Source organism: Ovis canadensis, chromosome 18 (genome assembly GCF_042477335.2).
Source record: "Ovis canadensis isolate MfBH-ARS-UI-01 breed Bighorn chromosome 18, ARS-UI_OviCan_v2, whole genome shotgun sequence".
NCBI lineage: Eukaryota > Metazoa > Chordata > Mammalia > Artiodactyla > Bovidae > Ovis > Ovis canadensis.
In genome coordinates this window covers 29,598,785-29,620,100 of record NC_091262.1, presented here as the reverse complement: position 1 = coordinate 29,620,100, position 21,316 = coordinate 29,598,785, and the positions used below count along the sequence as shown (strand labels likewise).

The window sequence follows — 21,316 nt, the reverse complement described above, 5'->3', positions numbered from 1 at the left end:
GGGCTTCCAGTAAGCTCTGAGGCCAATAAGTCATAGCAGGAGATATGGAGGATGCTTTAGAACATGCCACAGAGCAGGGACTGTCTACAATGATGCCCTGCCTGGCACCTACAGGCCCACATTACAGGCAGCCCCGCAGGAAGGAACATGGAGGGAAAAAAATTTAATAAAATGTAAGCCTTGAATTCAAGCTACCCAAATGACTCTAGAGTGAAATAAAAGTAAGCCAACTTTCAAAACAGACAGTTCTTAATACAATCAAGAATGCCTGGGACTTCCCTAGTGGTCCAATGGGTAAGATTTTACCTTCCAGTGCAGAAGGTGTGGGTTCAGTCCCTGGTCAGAGAGCTAAGATCCCACATGCCTTGCAATCAAAAAACCAAAACATAAAAGCAACAAAATCATATTGTAACAAACTCAATAAAGACTTTAAAATTGGTCCACATCATAAAGAAAACAACAATGCTATCTCTCTTCAGTGTGCTCAGATAATACCAATCAGGTAACCTGAACCAACAGTAGGAAACACTTTCCATGGAAAATAAATTAGTTGAGGCTATTTCATCACCGAAAGTAAGACTTAGTCACTCAGTCAAGTGCAACTCTTTGCGACTGTAGCCCACCAGTCTCCTCTGTCCATGGAATTCTCCAGGCCAGAATGCTGGAGTGGGTACCCTTCCCCTTCTCCAGGGGATCTTCCCAACCCAGGGATCGATGCCAGGTCTCCTGCATTGCAGGTGCATCCTTTACCATCTGAGTTACCCAAGAAGCCCACTTCATCGCTGGGACTGCTCAAGTAGTTTCAAGTGCTTAGTGAGAGCTATGAGGATTGGAAAGAGAGAGAACTGAATGTGGACGATAAAGAGAGGTGAGTGTGGTGGATGACTGATCAGAGGCAATGCTCTGAGTTACACCCTTAGGAGATATGGAGCCAAGTCCAGGCCAGGAAACTTGCTCAAACCTGGCAGTACTCTGGAAGCCAGGTCTATGACTGTCACTGGTATTATTGCTGAAGGTGGAAACAATGTTTTACTTGGTGTGGGATGGTGCAGGTGAAAAGCAAGTGAAAGGATGGAGCCAAGTCCAAGTGCCCTCTTGGACTAGGCTATGCCACGAACGGACTTTGGGCGATGGTGTCTACAGAAACCTAGACATTAGGGATAATGTCATATTGGGTGTCTGCTCTACTCTGGAGAAAACATTTATGAATTTGAAGGTGATCCTAGGACTGATATGATGTATAAGACAGACCACCAATGAGAACCTACTGTGAAGCTAAGGAAGCTCTACTCAGTGCTCCAGGCGACCTAAATGAGGAGGACACCAGAAAAGAAGGGATGTGTGTGTGGCTGGCTCACTTTGCTGCACAGCAGAAAGGAACACAAGACTGTAAAGGAACTGTGCGCACGCGTGCTCAGTTGTGCCCAACTCTTCGCGACCTCATGGACTGTAACCAGCCAGGCTCCTCCATCCATGGTGTTTTCCGGGCAAGAACCCTGCAGTGGGTTGCCATTTCCTACTCCAAATGCAACCATATTCCAATAAAAATTAATTTAAGAGAATAAAGATGATCCTTGAGTCCAAGTTGTTGGAACAGAAATGCCTAGATCTCTTGCCAACATTTTCCTAGTCTTAATGCATCATGACCAAGACCCAGGTGAGGCAAGAAGGGGCTCAGGACACAAAATTTAAGCAGGCATGCACCCTCTGGCTCCTGCAAATGCAGGGTAGCCACTTGTGTTGTATATCATCAAATGATAAGACTCCAAGATACAGGATTTCTGTGGACAAATATCTCAGAATTGGGGCAAAGGTAACATCTATAAGCACACTCTTCTCATAACTCCAAATCATCCACCTGCTACTTGAAAAAGATGACGAAATACAAGAGTGCTTAAAATATTCAACTCACGTTTAATATCATTGAGTCAGCTGTGGGATGGTAAATATCCTACTTTCAAAATACGTAAGTGAAAGAGAGGGTAGCACACAGCTCAGATGAGAGCAAGGCCGTCTGAATTCAAATCCTTGACTGCACCCTTATGTTCACTGCAGCACTGTTCACAATAGCCCAGACATGGAGGCAACCTAAATGTCCATCGACAGAAGAACGGATAAAGATGTGGTTCGTGTACACAATGGAGTACTTCTCAGCCATAAAAAGAATGAAATAATGCCGCCTGCAGCCTCATGGATGGACCTAGAGAGTGCCATACTGAGTGAAGTCAGACAGAGGAGAAATATTGTATGACACCCCTTATATGTGGAATCTAAAAAGAAATGATACAAATGAACATATTTACCAACCAGAAAGAGACTCACAGACTTAGAGAATGAACTTATAGTGGCCGGGGGAGAAGGGATAGTTAGGGAGTTTGGAAAGACCATGTACACTGCTATATTCAAAATGGATAACCTACTGCAGAGAACAGGGAACTCTGCTCAATGTTACGTGACAACCTGGATGGAACAGGAATTTGGGGGGAATGGATACATGTATATGTATGGCTGAGTCCCTTTGCTATTCACCTAAAACTACCACAACATTGTTAACTGGCTATACCCTAACATTAAAAATGTTTAATGTTGAAACAAAAAACAAACAAATAAAAATTTAAAAATCCTGGGCTGACAAGGACTAACTGTACAACTCGGAACCCTGGTGAGTTACTATACCTCTCTTTTCAGCTTCCTTCCCTATAAAGAAAAGATGCTATCAGAACCTCTCTAATAAAGACTGTGTCTGAATTAAATGAGTTATACGTAAGATGAGTGCCTAATAGTAAACACTCGGTAAGTGAGCTAGGAGGATGCCAGGAGGCATCATTAGGATCATAAAATCTCATAAGAATCTGGAAAGATCTTAGGAGACCCGTGCTAACTCACGGCAGAGTCTTAGAAACAATTCTCACAATAACCAAATGAGATGTTCTAGCGGAAGAGGCACTCAAGGAAGAAGCGGTCCTGGCTTTAAGCTCCAGATCTGCTTCTCACTGGGCTTCCCTGGTGGGTCAGTGGTAAGGAACCCGCCTGCAATGCAGGAGACGCGGGTTCCATCCCTGGGCTGGGAAGATGCCCTGGAGAAGGAGATGGCAACCTACTCCAGTATTCTTGCCTGTTGGAAATCCCATGGACAGAGGAGCCTGGTGGGCTATGGTTCATGGGGTCGCAAGCGGACTGAGTGGATAAACAGCAAGTGCTTCTCACCAGCCAAAGCCATCAGCATCTCCTGCCTCGACTCTCACGGTCTGACTTCTCCCCTTGCCCTCCTAACTCCTCCTCCTCTCATGCCCTGGGGTACTCCCCTCCAGTGGCAGCCAGCATGATCCTTGACAAGTTGAAATCTACCTTGCAAATAATCATCTCTACCATGTGGGCATGAGTGTTAAGCCCCTTCAGTCGTGTCTGACTCTTTGCAATCTCATGGACTGTAACCCACTAGGCTCCTCTGTCCATGGGGATTCTCAAGGCAAGAATATTGGAGTGGGTTGCCATGCCCTCCTCCAAGGGGTCTTCCCAGCCCAGGGATCAAATTCACATCTCTCGCGTCTCCTGCATTGGCAGGCAGGTTCTTTACCACTAGTGCCGCCTGGGAAGCCTCATCTCTACTATACCTGCTGCCTGTATTACAGTGATCCTGATTTCCCCTGTAAGACAGTAGGTTTCCTGAGGAGGATGGAAACTCTAATCACCTCCTTGAACATGTACCCTAACCCCAGTGCCTTTCACAAAGTAGGAGTTTAGGAAACATTTACTGAATAAAGAGCTCCAATCACCCTGACCTCCAGCATATTAAGCTCCCGATCCCAAGTGGCTAACACTCCCTTGAGAGACCCACAGTGCTGGGAAATCAATCCTGTGGACAAACAGGGTCCTGATGAATTAAGACTTGGCCTCTCACCTTTCTTGAGCACATGACCGTGACTGCAGCTTTTTATTTTTTGTAAATAATTTTTATTGGGGTTCAGTTGCCTTACAATGTTATGCTAGCTTCTGCTGTGCAGAAAAGTGTGTACACATGTGTACATATATCCTCTCTTTTTGGCTTTCCTTCCCACTCTGGTCGTCACAGAGCATTGAGTAGAGTTCCCTGTGCTGACAGTAGGTTCTCAGCAGCTATTCTAACACAGTAGTGTATATATGTGAGTCCCAGTCTCCCAATTCATCCTAGCCCCCCTCTTCCCCATCTTGGAATTCATATATTTGTTCTCTGTGTCTGTGTCTCTATTTCTGCTTTGCAAAGAAGTTCATCTATAACATTTTTTTTGGCTTCCCAGGTGGTGCGGTGGTAAAGTTTCCATCTGCCAAGGAGAAGACTTGGGTTCGATCCCTGGGTCAGGAAGATGCCATGGAGTAGGAAATGGCAACCAGACCCATTAATCTTGTCTGGAAAACTCTGTGGACAGAGGAGACTGGCAGCAACGTTCCATGTGGCCACAAAGACTTGGACATAAATGAGTGACTAAGGACACAGACATAACATTTTTTCTAGATTCCACATGTATGTGTTATTATATGGTATTTGTTTTCCCCTTTCTGACTTACTTCACTCTGTATAACAGGTTCTAGGTCCACCCATGTTTCCACAAATGAACAATTTCATTTCTTTTCATGGCTGAGTAAAGCAGAGACATTACTCTGTCAACAAAGGTCCGTGTAGTCAAGCTTATCGTCTCCCCAGTATTCATGTACAGTTGTGAGAGCTGGACCATAAAGAAGGCAGAACATCAAAGAACTGATTCCTTTGAACTGTGGTGCTGGGGAAGACTCCTGAAAGTTCTTTGGACAGCAAGGAGATCAAACCAGTCGATGGTAAGAAAGTTCAACCCTGAATATTCACTGGAAGGACTAATGCTGAAGCTTAAGCTCCAGTATTTCGGTCATCTGATGTGAACAGACGACTTATTGGGAAAGTCCCTGATGCTGGGAAAGATTGAGGGCAGAAGGAGAAGAGAGGCTCAGAGGATGAGATGGCTGGATGGCATCACCTACGCAATGAACATGAACTTGGGAAATCTCCAGGAGATGGTGAGGGTCAGGGAGGTGTGGCATGCCGCAGTCGAGAGTAGCGAAAAGTCAGACATGACTTGGCAACTGAACAACAACAACAATATCCCACTGTAAACACGTACCGCACCTTCTTTATCCATTTCCCTCTGGATGGACATTTAGTCCTGGCTATTGTAGAGAGTGCTGCAGCTTTTAAAAAGGCTATCATGGCTTACTCTTGCGGTTCTCAAAGTGAGGGTTCCAGACCAGCAGCATTAACATCACCTGAATACTTATGAGAAATGCAGAATCTTGTCCCTTAGCTCAGATCTAATGATGAGACACTCTGGGAGTGGCGTCCAGTTATCTGTGTATAAGTGAGTGCTCTGGGTGATTATGACATATAATTAAGCTTCCAAACAACCAATTGTAGCAAAGTTTTAGGTCTCAGAAGCTGTTCTGGCTCCAGAGACTGAGTGGCCCCTGAATCTGATTATCTCATACAAGTTTATTCCATCTGCAATTACCCATTTCTCAAAATCGGTAACTGTCTCAAGCTATTTCAGGGCATCCTAGCAGGGGTTCTTTTTTAACCTTACATACAAATTGTCAGCATTCTTTCTCCTTCCTCATGCAAAGCTCCAGCAAGATCCCAGTTTGTTACACACAGCCTCACTGCATTATGGGCAGTGTGATCCTCTGAACATTTAAAGGATGCTCAAAGAATCTGTGCAGGGATGCAGGACCCAAGAAACAAAGAGGTGGGGTTATTGAGAGAGAAACATGGCGAACAGTGACCTCAGCAGCAAAGTGAAGAACACTATGATGGGCAGGAGCTGTGGGAAGGACTCAAAAACAGTTCTTTATAAGTCATTTTCATGCCTAGTAGACTTGTAATACCACCACAAACACCAATAAAAATGGCACAGGGCAGCGGTTCTCCAAGTGCGATCCCCAGCCCAGAAGCAGCAGCATCACGTAGGAACTTGTTAAAAACACAAATTCTAGGCTCCATCGCAGACCGACTGAATCAGAAACTCTGAGGATAGGGACCTTGCCACCATGTAGCAGCTTTGATCACACTCAATTTGGAGAACCTCTGGTGCATTGGACAGAAGCTTGGACTCTTGAGCAAGACCATCATATATACACTTAGATGCACAAAACAGATAGCTAGTGGGAAGTTACTGTATGGCCCAAGGAGCTCATCTCAGTCTCTGCGATGACCTAGAGGGGTGGGATGGGAAGGGTGGGAGGGAGGCTCAAGAGAGAGGGGAAAACACAACATTGTACAGCAAGTATAACCCAATTTAAAAAAGATCATCAGTTTCAAATCTTTTAGGTAGGTAGTGTTAGTCGCTCGGTCATGTCTGAGTCTTTATGATCCCATGGACTGCAGCCCATCAGGCTCCTCTGTTCACGGAATTCTCCAGGCAAGAATACTGGAGTAGGTTAACTCTCCTTTCTCCAGGGGATCTTCCCGACCCAGGGATCGAACACGGGTCTCCCACATTGCAGGCAGATTCTGTACTATCTGAGCCACCAAATCCTTTAAAAATACTGAAATCAGAAAGTCTGCATAAGCTGTTATGCCAGTCTTGGGCTATAGTGAGCATTCAACACAAATTTCCTCCACAGCCCACCACGCCCACCCCCCCATGCCCCGCCTGCCTCTTCCATCTCTTCCTTCATTTTCTTCTTCTTCCTCTTCGTCTCCTGCATTTTCAGTATTATTACCATCAGCTGCAGCAGCATAATATGCAATCGTGGCCAGAATGACATCCCCAGATCCAAGGTTTCCAGGTTGGCCATCCTGCAGCTCCCATTCCTTCTCTGGCAGGAGAGGGGAGAGGATAGATGTGAAGCCCCAACTCCGGCACAGCTGCAGCAGCATCTGTGCTCAGAGCCCAGAGTCCAGGTGCTGGGAGGCTCTGCAGGCAAGAGAAACCTGGCCACCAAGTGCGGAGTCTGCCTCGCTCACATCCTGCTTCCAGTCCCAACAGTAACTGGAGGCTGGGAGCTTGTTGTAAATTTGCTTAATTGAGCAGTTGAGGTCTTTATCGACCTGCTGAGGAACTGCTCCTAGAAGCCTGCTCCTAGGCTCACAGCCACTTTTATGCCTGGGCTTCACTTTGCATCTTCTCCACCCTCTCTGTGTCAAAGACCTCTGCAATCAACAACTCTCTTTTCTGCTCTTTTGCTTTTTAAAAAAAAAAACACAGATCTGAGAAACAGTCCAAAATGCAGAGGGCAGGGGCAGAGGAGCTGGCTGCAGTACATGAGCCAGAGCAGGGGGCTGTGAGAGATCAGCAAAGCAGGGGGCAGTTTCACAAGGGCTGGGAGAAATTCAAGATTTGGGGAACACAAGCTTACAAAGTACGGTGCAACCTGGAAAAATTCAAGCATTTCCTCATCCAGAGGGACAGAATGGAAAAGGTAGCTATTTCATGACCGAGAAGCTCTGAAAACTGTAATGATGGAGAGAAACCCAGAGGTGAGAGCAGACAGAAAATTAGATATTGGCTTGCAGTGCAATAGTATGTTATTGTTTAGAGGGGAAAAGCTTTTTAAAAATGGTTAGAGTCTACAGATAGCGTGATTGGAAAACGGCACTCTGGTTGACTGCTTCATTACCCCAGATGTACTCAGGTGGAGAGAAATTGGAAGGTGTCCAGAGAGAAGCAATGAGACAGATGAAGGGAGTACAGAGAATAATATGAAGACATTAAGCATTGTTTGGGCTTCCCTGGTAGCTTAGCTGGTAAAGAATCGCCTGCAACACAGGAGAACCCAGGTTGGATTCCTGGGTTGGGAAGATCCGCTGGAGAAGGGATATGCTACCCACTCCAGTATTTGTGGAGTTCCCTGGTGGCTCAGCTGGTAAAGAATCTGCCTGCAATGAGGAAGGCCCAGGTTCAATCCCTGGGTTGGGAAGATCCCCTGGAGAAGGGAACAGCTACCCACTCCAGTATTCTGGCCTAGAGCAATTCCATACAGTCCATAGGGTTGCAAAGAGTTTGACATCACTGAATGACTTTCATTTTCACTTTTCAAGCATTGTCTAGTCACTAAGTCATGTCAGACTCTTTTGTGACACCATGGACGGTGGCCTGCCATGGACTGACTCCTCTGCCCATAGAATTTCCCAGGCAAAAATATTGGAGCAGGGAATTGTCCCTACTCCAGCGAATTGTCCAGATACAGGGATTGAACCCCATTTCTCCTGCATTGGCAGGCAGACTCTTTACCACTGAGTCACCAGGGAAGTCCAAATAAGAACACAGAAAGGAATATAATGTGTGTGAAACATGGCTGCTTTGGCCCCAACAGAGGGTGGGTGAGCAGATGACGGGTACCTGGGAGACACTCACATTATTCATGGAGAACGTATAGGCAGCCTTGCACGATGGTGCCTGCCTGTGTGTGTTAGTCACTGGGTCCTGTCTGACTCTTTGCAACCCCATGGACTGCAGGCCACCAAGCAAGAATATTGGAGTGGGTTGACAGTCCCTTCTCAAGGGCTCTTTCTGACCTAGGGATCAAACCCAGGTCTCCTGCATTTCAGGCAGATAGATTCTTTACCATCTGAGTCACCAGGGAAGCCCACAGTGGAGCTTACATTAGCCCTAATCAAGTGAAATCAAGGAATATGTTATTTGGTTGAAATCCAGGAAACCCTAGACACATATTCCACTGGGGCAGAGATCAGCGACAGCGTTCGTAAGTGCTACTCCCTTTGCTTGGGATGTTCTTCCTCTTAAATTTGGCATGACAGGCTCCCTCAATAATTCAAGTCTCAGCTTAGGTGTCACCCACTCAAAGACCTGACGTCTCTAGGAGAAGACCTCTCTGCCCATGCAGGGGTCACTGCAGACCTCTGCCCTTCCTCTATTGACCCCATAGAGCAAGATGAAATTATCTTGCAGACTGAACTATTTGCTTCCTTAGTGTCTGACCCTCTGCTGGAACATTTGCCCCCAAAGGTCAGGGATCTTGTCTATCACATTCACCGTGAGGTCCCAATAACTAATCGCTATTCCAATAAACACTCGCCCTCATAAAGCAGTGAAGTCACGGCAGTACCCTGCTAAACGAGACATCTCTATGTTAACTTATCCAGGCCATGTAGAAACTTAGATTTTATCACTTTCATCTTTTTTTTTAAGAGGAAGAAGGTTGAAACCCAGAGAGATTGAGTCACTGCACAGCAGTAGGCGCGAGGTCTGAGATCTGAAGCCAGGTTCTCTAGCTTTAAAATCAGCACTAACACACGTACGTGGAATCTATAAAAATGGTACGGATGAATCTATTTTCGGGGCAGGAATAGAGATGCAGATGTAGAGAGCAGACGTGCAGACACGGGATGGGGATGAATTGGGAGATTGGGATTGAAGCATGTGCTTGCCATGCGTAGAAAATCCCTCTAGATTGCTAGAGGGAATCTGCTGAATAGCAAAGGGGGCTTGGCTCGGTGCTCTGTAATAATCTAAGTGAATGGAACGTGGGGATGAGAGGGAGGCTCAGGAGGAAGGGGACACATGTACACATATGGCTGATTCGCTGTCGTACAGCAGAAGCTAACGCTGTAAAGCAACTATACCCCAGGAACAAACAAGCAATGCTCTTGATCCCGGCACCGCTCAGCATGTACCCACTGTGCGTGCACGCTCAGTCACTTCAGTCGTGTCCAATTCTGTGTGATCCTATGGACTGCAGCCTGTCGGGCTCCTCTGTCCATGGGATTCTCCAGGCAAGAACACTGGAGTGGGTTGCCACACCCTCTTCCAGGGGATCTTCCCGACCCAGGTGTACCCAACTAATATGTAATAAATAAGTGAGTCAATCAATACATGAGTGAGTGAAAGAACGAGGATTTGAGTCCAGAACATCTACCCAGAGCAAGAAGCAAAATACATACTGAGATTCCCCAACTCTGTGAAGGGTGAATCCTAAATGACATCCTTCAGATGCCATCCAACTACAGAGGCAGTCCCCGTGCAGATTACCTGTATGATGCTGAACAGGATCTCCATGCCCTGAGCTGCCAGGAAGGCCTCCCTGCCTGACCGGAGCTTGGCAATATGCTTGAGGCAGAGCAGAAGCGCCCGGCGGATGGGAACGAAGGAATGGGCCGTGTCGTGGCTGTGCCAATCCTGATGCAGCCTGAGCAAACGGGGGACGTAGCTTCTGTTCACTGCCCTGCGGCTGTTAGACTCTGAAACCAATGGGAAAAGGCAACATCAGTCAAAGGCTCTCCTGGCCACACCCCCCTGAGGATGTCCAGTGTCCGTGCATGCTAAATCCTCTTAGTCATGTCAGACTCTTTGCAACCCTGTGGACTCTAGCACACCAGGCTCCTCTGTCCATGGGATTCTCCAGGCAAGAACACTGGTGTGAGTTGCCATATCCTCCTCTAAGAGATCTTCCCCTCCCACAAAATACTAATTAATCATAAAAGGATGATATTAATTTTCCAGTGTAGAAACTGGTATCCAGTGGCAGATATCAGCTTAATCAAGTGACCGGGGTCAACATCAGACAAGATGTCCTGAGAAAGACACAGCATCACTTGAGTATCACTACTATGGTATTCCTGAACCAAAATGCATAACCTGAACGTAACCATGAGGAAAATCAACAAACCCAAAATGAGGGATATGCTGTAAATACCTGATCTACACTTTTCAAAAATGTCAAAGCAGTAAAAGGCCAAAAAAAAAAAAAAAGACCAAGGAATTCAGCTAAGAAAGACCAAAAAGACATGACACAGGGATATATGTATACGTGTAGCAGAATAAAACTCAACATTCAAAAAACTGAGATCATGGCATCCAGTCCCATCACTTCATGGCAAATAGATGGGGAAACAATGGAAACAGTGATAGACTTCATTTTCTTGGGCTCCAAAATCACTGCAGATGGTGACTGCAGCCATTAAATTAAAAAAGGCTTGCTCCTTGGAAGGAAAGCTATGATCAACAGAGACAGCATATTTAAAAGCAGAGATATTATTTTGCCAACAAAGGTCCACTTACTCAAAGCTATGGTTTTTCCAGTAGTCATGTATGGATGTGAGAGTTGGACTATAAAGAAATCTGAGCACGTTAGAATTGATGCTTTTGAACTGTGGTGTTGGAGAAGACTCTTGACAGTCCCTTGGACAGCAAGGAGATCCAACCAGTCCATCCTAAAGAAAATCAGTCCTGAATATTCATTGGAAGGACTGATGCTGAAGCTGAAACTCCAACACTTTGGCCACCTGATGCAAAGAACTGACTCGCTGGGAAGAAACCCAGATGCTGGGAAAGATCAAAGGCAAGAGGAGAAGGGGACGACAGAGGATGGGTTGGTTGGATGGCATCACCGACTCGATAGACATGAGTTTGAGCGAACTCCGGGAGATGGTGAAGGACAGGGAGGCCTGGTGTGCTGCAGTCCATGGGTTCACAAATAGGATGGGACTGAGCAACTGAACAACAATAGGCGATTCATATTACTGAACAGCAGCAACTAACACCATACAACACAGTAGCAAAGCAACTCTACTTCAATAACTTTTTTTAAAATATATGGCATGTAAGCATATAATGATAATTTAACCCCTGGACCAAAAATATTTTTTTCTTTTCCTACATAAGGCATCAGTGAAGCAGTTGGTAAAATCTGAATAAGGTGTTTAGATTAACCCAGTGCTGCTTTCCTGCTGGCTCAACGGTAAAGAATCTGCCTGCAATAAAGGAGACCTGGGTTCAGTTCTCGGTCAGAAAGATGCCCTGGAGAAGGGGATGGCCATCCACTGCAGTCTTCCTTTCTGGAGAATCTCATGGACAGAAGAGCCTGTGGGGAGTCCATGAGGCCACAAAGGCTGAGCGACTAGCACACTTAATTACACACTGTTTCTTCCCAGGTGGTTCAGTGGTAACGAATTCACCTGCAGTGCAGGAGACCTGGGTTTGATCCCTGGTCGGGAAGATCCCCTGGAGAAGGATACCTGGGGATGCAGAAAGCAACGCATTCCAATATTCTTGATGGGAAAATCCCATGGACAGAGGAGCTTGGTTGGCTATAATCCATGGGATTGCAAAGAATGGGGCACAACTGAGTGACTGAGCATGCAACCACGCACAGCATTATGTAAGTGGATATTGCTGGATTTTGATAAGCTATGCTTAGGTAAGTGAATATTCTTGTTTCTAGGGAATCCACAATTATGAATGTCTATAACTTATTCTCAAATAGTTCAGAAAAAGGAAAATTGAGTGTGGAGGAGAGAGAAGAAGGGAAGAGAGAGATTCACCAGATTTCCATTCCTTTTTCTTCAATCTCAGTCGGCTTGGGATATGGTCATTTGAGCAAACTACAAGGCTCGATCCAAATGGAAAGGAAAGGACCCTGAGTGAGAGATAGAATGTCGGGAAGGCTGTCGTGTGTAACAGATGTGTTGTGTGTTTTCCCGAAAGAGACTGGAAGCCCATTTATATATCGTCAGGGAGCTGGCTACATCTGGGAAAGGAATTCCTTGGAGTCAAGCCACCCAACAAGAGACTGGACTCTTATGTGGTGACGAGCAAGCTGGCACCAAAAATACCCAGGCAGAGGCTGGAAGTCCACCCAGCAGGGATGTGAGGATGGGGCTTCCTTATGTCCTTCAGGGAGCTGGAATAGCAAGATCTTACAGGGCCTTTCCCCTCTCCCACACCGCAACTGAAGTTTCTTTAAGTTTTTACACTGGAGTATAGAAAGTTACCAATGTTAGCAATGTTGTGACAGCTTTAGGTACATGGCAAAGAGACTCAGCCATGCATATAGGTGTGTCCACTCTCCCCAAACTCCCTGCCCATCCAGGCTGCCACATCACACTGAGCAGAGTTCCCTGTGCTCTACAGTATCGCTGTATAACAGAGTGATTCAGCGGACATGCCTGCTATATTTAAAGTGGATGGATAGCAAGTGTGTACGTGTTGTTAGTTGAATGACTCTGCATGAGACCTCCCATAAGACGCCTCTGATTGATGTATGGTTTCTGCCTTTTCCCAAGATACAGTCTCTCTCTCTCTTTTTTTTAAATATTATTTATGTATGTATTTATTTGGCTTCCCAGGTGACACTAGTGGTAAAGATCTTGCCTGCCAATGCAGGAGATGGAAGAGACACAGGTTCAATCCCTGGGTTGGGAAGATCCCCTGGAGAAGGGCGTGGAAGTCCACTCCAATACTCTTGCCTGGAGAATTCCATGGACAGAGGAGCCTGGAGGGCTATAGTTCATAGGATCGCAAAGAGTAGGATCGGAGAAGGCAAAGGCAACCCACTCCAGTACTCTTGCCTGGAAAATCCCATGGACGGAGGAGCCTGGTAGGCTGCAGTCCATGGGGTCTCGAAGACTTGGGCACGACTGAAGCGACTTAGCAGCAGCAGCAGCAGCAAAGAACAGGATACAACTGAAGTGACTTAGCATTTATTTATTTGGCGAAGGTCTTAGTAGTGGCACTTTGGATCAATTGTTGCAGCAGAAAAGCTCAGTAGTTGAGGCTTAGTTGCCCTGTAGCGTGTGGGATCTTAGTTCCTCAACCAGAGATCGAACCCATGCCCCATGCATCACAAGGCAGTTTCTTAATCACTGAACCACCAAGGAAGTCTCCTCAAGATACAGCTTAAATTCTCTTTGAAGAAACAAAGGGGGAAGAATGGTCTAAGATACTTCTCTCAACAGCACACATACTCCAGTTTTCATGTTAAACTCCTCACCCTACAGGGTTGGCAGGCAACCAACTACTTGTGGATTAGTGCAGACCTGCTTAGTAGATGGATAGGTCCTCTCTGGATTGTGGTTCTCTCTGCCCTTGCCAACTAGGTGCCCTGTAGAACTCTAACCAGCTGACTCTCAGGCATAAAGGGCCATATCTTGCAGCTCTGCACTCTGACACTACATTTCTGCATTATCCAGACTGTTCACACCAGTTCATAGACAATCTATGATTTTTGGCTGAGTGTGAGAGGGAGAGCTCCCTTGTACTGTAATTGGATAAGCAAAGTTTCAGCCCCAAGTCAGATTTTTCCCTAAGACCATGTAAATGCCCATGAGTAAAAAAAAAATGACATGGAAATTGTGTTTTATTCCAGAAGGGTTTTCTCATAATGTTAATAGAATTCTCCTTTTATCCCGCTTGTTTGTCAAATTCTAAACTGTCAGGCTTGACTGAGCCCCACTGAGATTTTTTGACCCATTTGTGCAGTTGCTTTCTTTTTTTTCACTTTTCACAACATTTCATTTAGCCATGACCCTGAACTGAGAGCGATGAGCTTTATTCACTCTGTGATATATTTGTGGTGGACAGTTTAAATCGCCTTCATTACCTCCTTTAATGAATTATTCTTTTGTATCAAAAATATTTCTCTTCTCGGCTGGTCGTGGACACAGAGCACTGGAGTTCTTTGCTGCCTAAATGAGGTTCCAGCCTAGCCAATATCTGATGTTTAAAAGAAAATTGAGGATTAAGTAGGAGGCATTAAAGGAAAGTATCACCTGCTAAAAAGATGACAGAATGGCAAAAAACACTGCACAGAGGCCCCGCGGGCAGTGGGAGGTTAAGCATTTTTGTCTTTCATCTGTTTTAAAAGTATGAGACAAATAATGTGTTATCTTCATGACCTTCATCTCCCGTTTTGTGGGGAGGGGGAGGGAGATACAGAGGGAAAAAATCTTTAATTATCTGCGAGAAAAATCCCTTATCAAATCCCGATGATTTTATTCATGGTTTCCTGCTAATCTTCTGCAAGCTGTCATGTTTACTAACATCGAAAACAGCTACACCTCTCCCCCATTCTCTACCCTAAATCAGTCAGTCTTTCTCTGGGGATGGCTTGGGAGCTTTGCAAAAGTCAATATGCTTCTAAAACCCGACAAGAGGAGAGTCATCAAGCTGAACCAATTCAGAGAGGACCCAAAGAATGAAATGAGGGTGGCTGGGATCAGCAGTTTCCAGGAGTTCCAAAAGGTTTGGGGGGAAGACAGTGCTTCTCCTGGGGAGGCCAGATAGCAAGGAGAAGACGTGGGCTTTCATACGCTGTTTTGGGTGAGCTCAGGGTTTGGGGGTGAGCAGGTGAGGATCCCCCAAACCCCTTTAAAACTGACAAGCTGCACTTTAGCCTGTTTACATAAATGGCTTCCTCCTAAGATTTTCTTGGGGGAAAAAGTTCCTGTTCTGTATTTTTTTTTCTAATTTCTGAAATGGATTGGTTTATTTTAAGCTGATGGGAGGATGGAGTGGAGAGGGCAGAGAGGACTTCTGAGAACCTTTAATTTAACAGCTCATCCTCCATCCCTGCTGGCTCAGAGGTAAAGAATCTGCCTGCCAGTACAGGAGATGTGGGCTTGATCCCCTGAGTCAGGAGGATCCCCTGAAGGAGGGAATGGCAACCCACTCCAATATTCGTGCCTGGAGAATCCCCAGAGAAGACCGAGGAGCCTGGCAGACTACAATCCATGGGGTCACAAAGAGTCAGACACAATTGAGCAACAGAGCGCCCCAACTCCCACTCCATCCAAAGGTGCACGTCCCGTCTCCATCAGCCCCCCCTTGGAGGCCTACGGCTGAGAGCCTTCTCTGGCCAGTTTCCCTGTGGCAAGCCCACCTCCTGGTCCCCACCTCCCGTTAACTCTCTTAAGCTTTACTATTTCTACCTACCTCTCCAGGTTTTATCCCCCTGAAGTCTTCTTTGTAGCTAATTCTCAGTCTAAAATGTGGTCTCACAGTCTTATTTTTGCTCCTCATTTTTTCATAGAAGTTCAAATGTTTTCTTTAGTACAGACCCTGATGATGTAGCAGATTTTTATACTCAGGAAAAAAACAAACAAAAAAAAAAAAGAAAGGGAATATGCCAAGATATCCATAGTACTTATGAGGGAGGACAATATTGATGATTCAATTTGCTGTGGATTTTTTAGCCTCAACTTACACTTCTCTGTAGCTTTTATTCTCCACGTCATCTACAATGAGCCTTAACAAGAGGAAAAAGGTAGGTTACTCTTTGACAGGAAGTCCACAGACTATATGCCACGTCGTAAATGTTTGTGGGCAGGACAGGCAGTCCCCGGGTTGCCATAGCAACCAGTGCACCTTTTCGGTCTTACCCCATCCCTTTCAAACGTGAATTATCTACCTCGCCCTTGAAGGTATTTGCGATCATGATCGTCTCTATAAAGATGTTTGTCTTTTAACAAGAAAGCTCAGAAACCTTTAAGACTCAAAACCTGGATTTCTCATGGGGAATTTCTGGGCCAGGACAGGCTGGTAGAGAAGTAAGTGCCTGACGAGCCAGATTATTATGCCTGCAAGCAGCCCAGCACTCTGCTACTGTTATTTGGCAAAACCAGAGGGGATTGCCACGGATGCTCTTTGTTCACCGTATCTGAGAATTTTATCACCACTTTAGGGAAAAGTGATGACTCGAAGCGGAGGAAAGCTGGGAACCCGCAGCAGAGGAATGGGTGCCCGCTTTCGCAGCCACAGTTCTAGGAATGAGACACACGGGTCAGCGCAGAACTCCAAACTCACCTTAACCACCGCTGTATACTCCTCACTGCCTTGTCGGGCAGACCCTTCAGCTTTCTTTATGGATGCTATGCGCAAGGCCATGACCTCCACTGCTTTCTAACTTTGTGACCTTGAGCATGTTACTTGACAGCTCTCTTCACTAAGACTTGAAAAAAAAAAGAACCAAACAAACCTAATAACAATCTCCTTGAGAACTGTTGAGAAAATTAAATGAGGTAATATATATAAAGTAGATAGATCAATGCCTGGAATGTAATAAGCACTCAGTGTGCTAAATTGCTTCAGTCATTTCCTGTTCTTTGGACTGTATCCCGCCAGGCTCCTCTGTCCATGGGATTCTTCAGGCAAGAATACTGGAGTGGGTTGCCATGCCTCCTTCCAGAGGATCTTCCTGACCCAGGGATCTGACCCAGGTCTCCTGTATGGCAGATGGGTTCTTTACCATCTGAGCCCACCAGGGAAGCACATAATCATGATAAGCATTATCTATTTAAAATTCCAACACTTTGCTCCACCTGAGGTGAAGAGCTAACTCATTGGAAAAGACCCCAATGCTGGGAAAGAGTGAAGGCAGGAGGAGAAGGGGACAACAGACGATGAGATGGTTGGATGGCATCACCGACTCAAAAGACATGAGTTTGAGCAAGCTCCAGGAGATGGTGAAGGGCAGGAAAGCCTGGCATGCTGCAGTCTGTGGGGTCACAAAGAGTTGGACACAACTGAGCAACTGAACTACAACAACAATTTACTATTTCAACTGGCCCTCTGTAATCTTGGACAACAAACTGCCAAATGCTCAGGACATGAACACATTCCTCTGGACAGCCTCATGCAAGAATAGGAGCACCAGGGTCACATAGCTGCTGATCTACATTTTGACTGTAACTTGTACCAGATGCATAACGTTGGGTAAGTTACTGAGCCACTCTGAACTACATTTCCACTATCTGCAAACATTAAAGCAAGATAAAAAGGAAACAATGACCGCATCAACCTTACATGTCCATTGTAAAGAATGACTACAGAGTGCAGCCCTGGAACCAAGTATGTGTTCAATAAAAGCTCAAGAGGATGTGCTCAAACAAAAACCCTTTCCCCATATGGATTCCATTCAACCTTCACATACATTTCACCAGTGAGAATAGCCCAAGCAAAAGTATCAAAAGAAGTAAAATTGATAAACAGACTCCTTCAATCCCCATGTAATGTAATTGACTTCTCACCCCAAATGGCCATCCCTTTTACATAGCTGCCTTAGACTCCCCCAAACACACGCTGAGGATCATTTCCCAGTGTTATCCCAGGACCCCCTACAGACAATGTCCTTAATGTAGACCTTCAGTTCAGTTCAGTTGCTCAGTCGTGTCCGACTCTTTGCGACCCCATGAACCACAGCACGCCAGGCCTCCTTGTCCATCACCAACTCCCGGAGTTCACTCAGATTCACATTCACCGAGTCAGTGATGCCATCCAGCCATCTCATCCTCTGTTGTCCCCTTCTCCTCCTGCCCCCAGTCCCTCCCAGCATCAGAGTCTTTTCCAATGAGTCAACTCTTCACATCAGGTGGCCAAAGTACTGGAGCTTCAGCTTTAGCATCATTCCTTCCAAAGAAATCCCAGGGCTGATCTCCTTCAGAATGGACTGGTTGGATCTCCTTGCAGTCCAAGGGACCCTCAAGAGTCTTCTCCAACACTACAGTTCAAAAGCATCAATTCTTCGGTGCTCAGCTTTCTTCACAGTCCAACTCTTACATCCATACATGACCACAGGAAAAACCATAGCCTTGACTAGACGGACCTTAGTCGGCAAAGTAATGTCTCTGCTTTTGAATATACTATCTAGGTTGGTCATAACTTTTCTTCCAAGGAGTAAGCATCTTTTAATATCATGGCAGCAACCACCATCTGCAGTGATTTTGGAGCCCACAAAAATAAAGTCTGACACTGTTTCCACTGTTTCCCCATCTATTTGCCATGAAGTGATAGGACCAGATGCCATGATCTTCGTTTTCTGAATGTTGAGCTTTAAGCCAACTTTTTCACTCTCCTCTTTCACTTTCATCAAGAGGCTTTTTAGCTCCTCTTCACTTTCTGCCATAAGGGTGGTGTCATCTGCATATCTGAGGTTATTGATATTTCTTCCAGCAATCTTGATGCCAGCTTGTGCTTCTCCCAGTCCAGCGTTTCTCATGATGTACTCTGCATAGAAGTTAAATAAGCAGGGTGACAATATACAGCCTTGACGTACTCCTTTTCCTATTTGGAACCAGTCTGTTGTTGAGAAATACAGATTTCTCAAAAGGCAGGTCAGGTGGTCTTGTATTCCTATCTCTCTCAGAATTTTCCATAGTTTATTGTGATCCACACAGTCAAAGGCTTTGGAACTATAAATAGTTCCGTCTCTGGCAAAATTTACCCCAGTTGGGTCCCATTACTAAAGCTTTTTTAGAAGACTGGTTAGTGCTCTGAGATCTTCTTGATTGATAATGGTTAACTATTTAATAACTCATCCTTGCTTTTGATATGCACATATATGAGTACGAATATATACCAGGATTCCAGGCCCCCATCATTCTTGAGAACGGAAATCATTTTCAACCATACAGCATAGTAGGACATCACGCTCGCAAGAAATTCTTGCCCAGGAAGACTAAATAGCTTTATTAAACAGCTTGATTTCCTTTTGTTTCAGGAGCTTCATGAAAATTCATTCATATGAACTATTGGCAATTCAGCTAGCCCTTTTCAGGACAGTGGTCCTCTTCTCAGAAGAGAAGACCGCTCGCTGGGCTCATCAAACAAACCTTCCTTCCCAAGGTTTGCTTCCAAACTCTCTTGTCCCTGGATCCCCCCGACCAGAGCAATTACATCACAAACACTGCCTGATCTTCATCAAGAACCCGTAGGGAAAGATCTAGTTGGAGCCAGAGAACCCACACTGTGTAATATCTCACCCTAGATCTCCCCCTTTCGAGATATTACTACAACCCAAGAATAACAGTGACGTTAACCACAGCCAACAGAGGCTTTTAGCGGTCTTTTCATGGAGCCAATTTAGAAGATGTTTCTAGACAAAGCAGGCTTTTACCAAGACTTCTAAGTCCTGTACATGAACAAAAGCTGCCTCTTTGCCACTTTAACACCAGTTAAAATTACTGAGTATTTACTGAATGTTTCCTATGTGCTCAGCATTGAGCACATAGGAGCTAATCAGCCTACAACGATCATCTCATTTGTCTCATGGAAATGCTTGAAGATAAGCATTATTTGCCTCCTCTTACAAATGAAGACACAGAGGCTGAGAGAAGTTAAATAACTTATTTAAGTCCTGAGAGCTTGTAAATGGCATATGGAGAATTCAGATGGAATCCCCCATCTGCCTCCAAAGCTGACAACCCACATTGTTATCCCCAAGGCTCTGATGCTGGTTTGCAGAGATTACACTGTTTTGCACTCAGATAAAGACCCTTCATGGTTACCAGGAGAAGCAGCTTCCTGTAGAAGGTTTCTCAAAGTCCAAAGGAGATAAAGTCAGCAGAACACCTGAGGTGCCTGAGGGGCGTGGCTATCCGCCAAATCTAACCTGGCTCAGCCCCTCCACCCAATCACCCTCCAGCATCTTCTCTGCTACCTCCCAGGCCCCTAAATAGTGATGAGAATTGATTTTTTTTTTTTTCAAACTGGAATATAATTGCTTTGAGCTTCCCAGGTGGCGCAAGTGGTACAGAACCTGCCTGCAATGCAGAAGGCATTAGAGATGGGGGTTCCATCCCTGGGTTGGGAAGATCCCCTGGAGGAGGGCATGGCAACCCACTCCAGTATTCTTGCCTGGAGAATCCCATGGACAGAGGAGCTTGTCAGGCTGCAGTTCATAGGGTCACAAAGAGTCAGACGCGACCGCAGCAACTTAGCACACACACACACATAATTGCTTTACAACGTTGCGCTAGTTTATGCTGTACAACAACGTGAATCAGCTACAGGCATGCATATATCCTCTCCTTCTTGAACCTCCCTCCTGCTCCTCCATCCCACCCCCTAAGATCATCACAGAGCATCCGGCTGAGCTCCCTGTCCTATGCAGCAGCTTCCCACTAGTCATCTGTTTTAAACACGGGAATATACAGATGTCAGCACTACTCTCTCAGTTTACCCCACTCTCTCCCCCACTCCCCGTGCCCCCGTGCCCACATGCCTGTTCTGTGTGTCTGCATCTTTATTCCTGCCCTGGAAAAAGGCTCGTCAATACCATTTTTCTAGATTCCCTATGTGTGTGTTAATATATGATGTTTGTTTCTCTCTCTCTGACATACTTCAGAGAGCTGATTTTTTTTCTTTTACTAATTTTATTTAATTTTTTTTAAATAGGAAACTCCAGAAGGTTTGTGCACTCACTGTGCTAAGTGGCTTCAGTCGTGTCCGTCTCTATGCGACGCTATGGACTGTAGCCCCCCAGGCTCCTCTGTCCATGGGATTCTCCGGGCAAGAATTCTGCAGCATGTTGTCATTGCCTTCCTCCAGGGGATCTTCCTGACCAAGGTATGGAACCTGGGTCTCCAGCATTGCAGGCAGATTCTTTACCACATGAGCCACCAGGGAAGCCCAAGAAGGTTTAAGGAGCCAAACAAACAGCCGATGGTTCTTGGGGTCACTGCAGGGGCTGTTCAAGAGCCGTCCTGCCGCCTAGCAGGGATGCCCGGAGGCCAGCCCCTATGTCAGGCCCAGGAGGTGAGTGTAGGGCTTCTGAGGAGAGGAAGAGTCAGCTTTCAGCC

General features: G+C 45.7%; 1 protein-coding gene across 1 annotated transcript in view; it reads right to left on the bottom strand.

Annotated features, from left to right (window-relative positions):
* AGBL1 (AGBL carboxypeptidase 1) overlaps window positions 1-21,316 on the bottom strand; it is a 692,160-nt gene that overhangs the window by 520,200 nt on the left and 150,644 nt on the right. Inside the window, exon 7 of the mRNA XM_069559284.1 lies at window positions 9,996-10,204. Coding sequence (XP_069415385.1) covers window positions 9,996-10,204 — 209 coding nt within the window. The remainder of the gene's footprint in view (window positions 1-9,995; window positions 10,205-21,316) is intronic.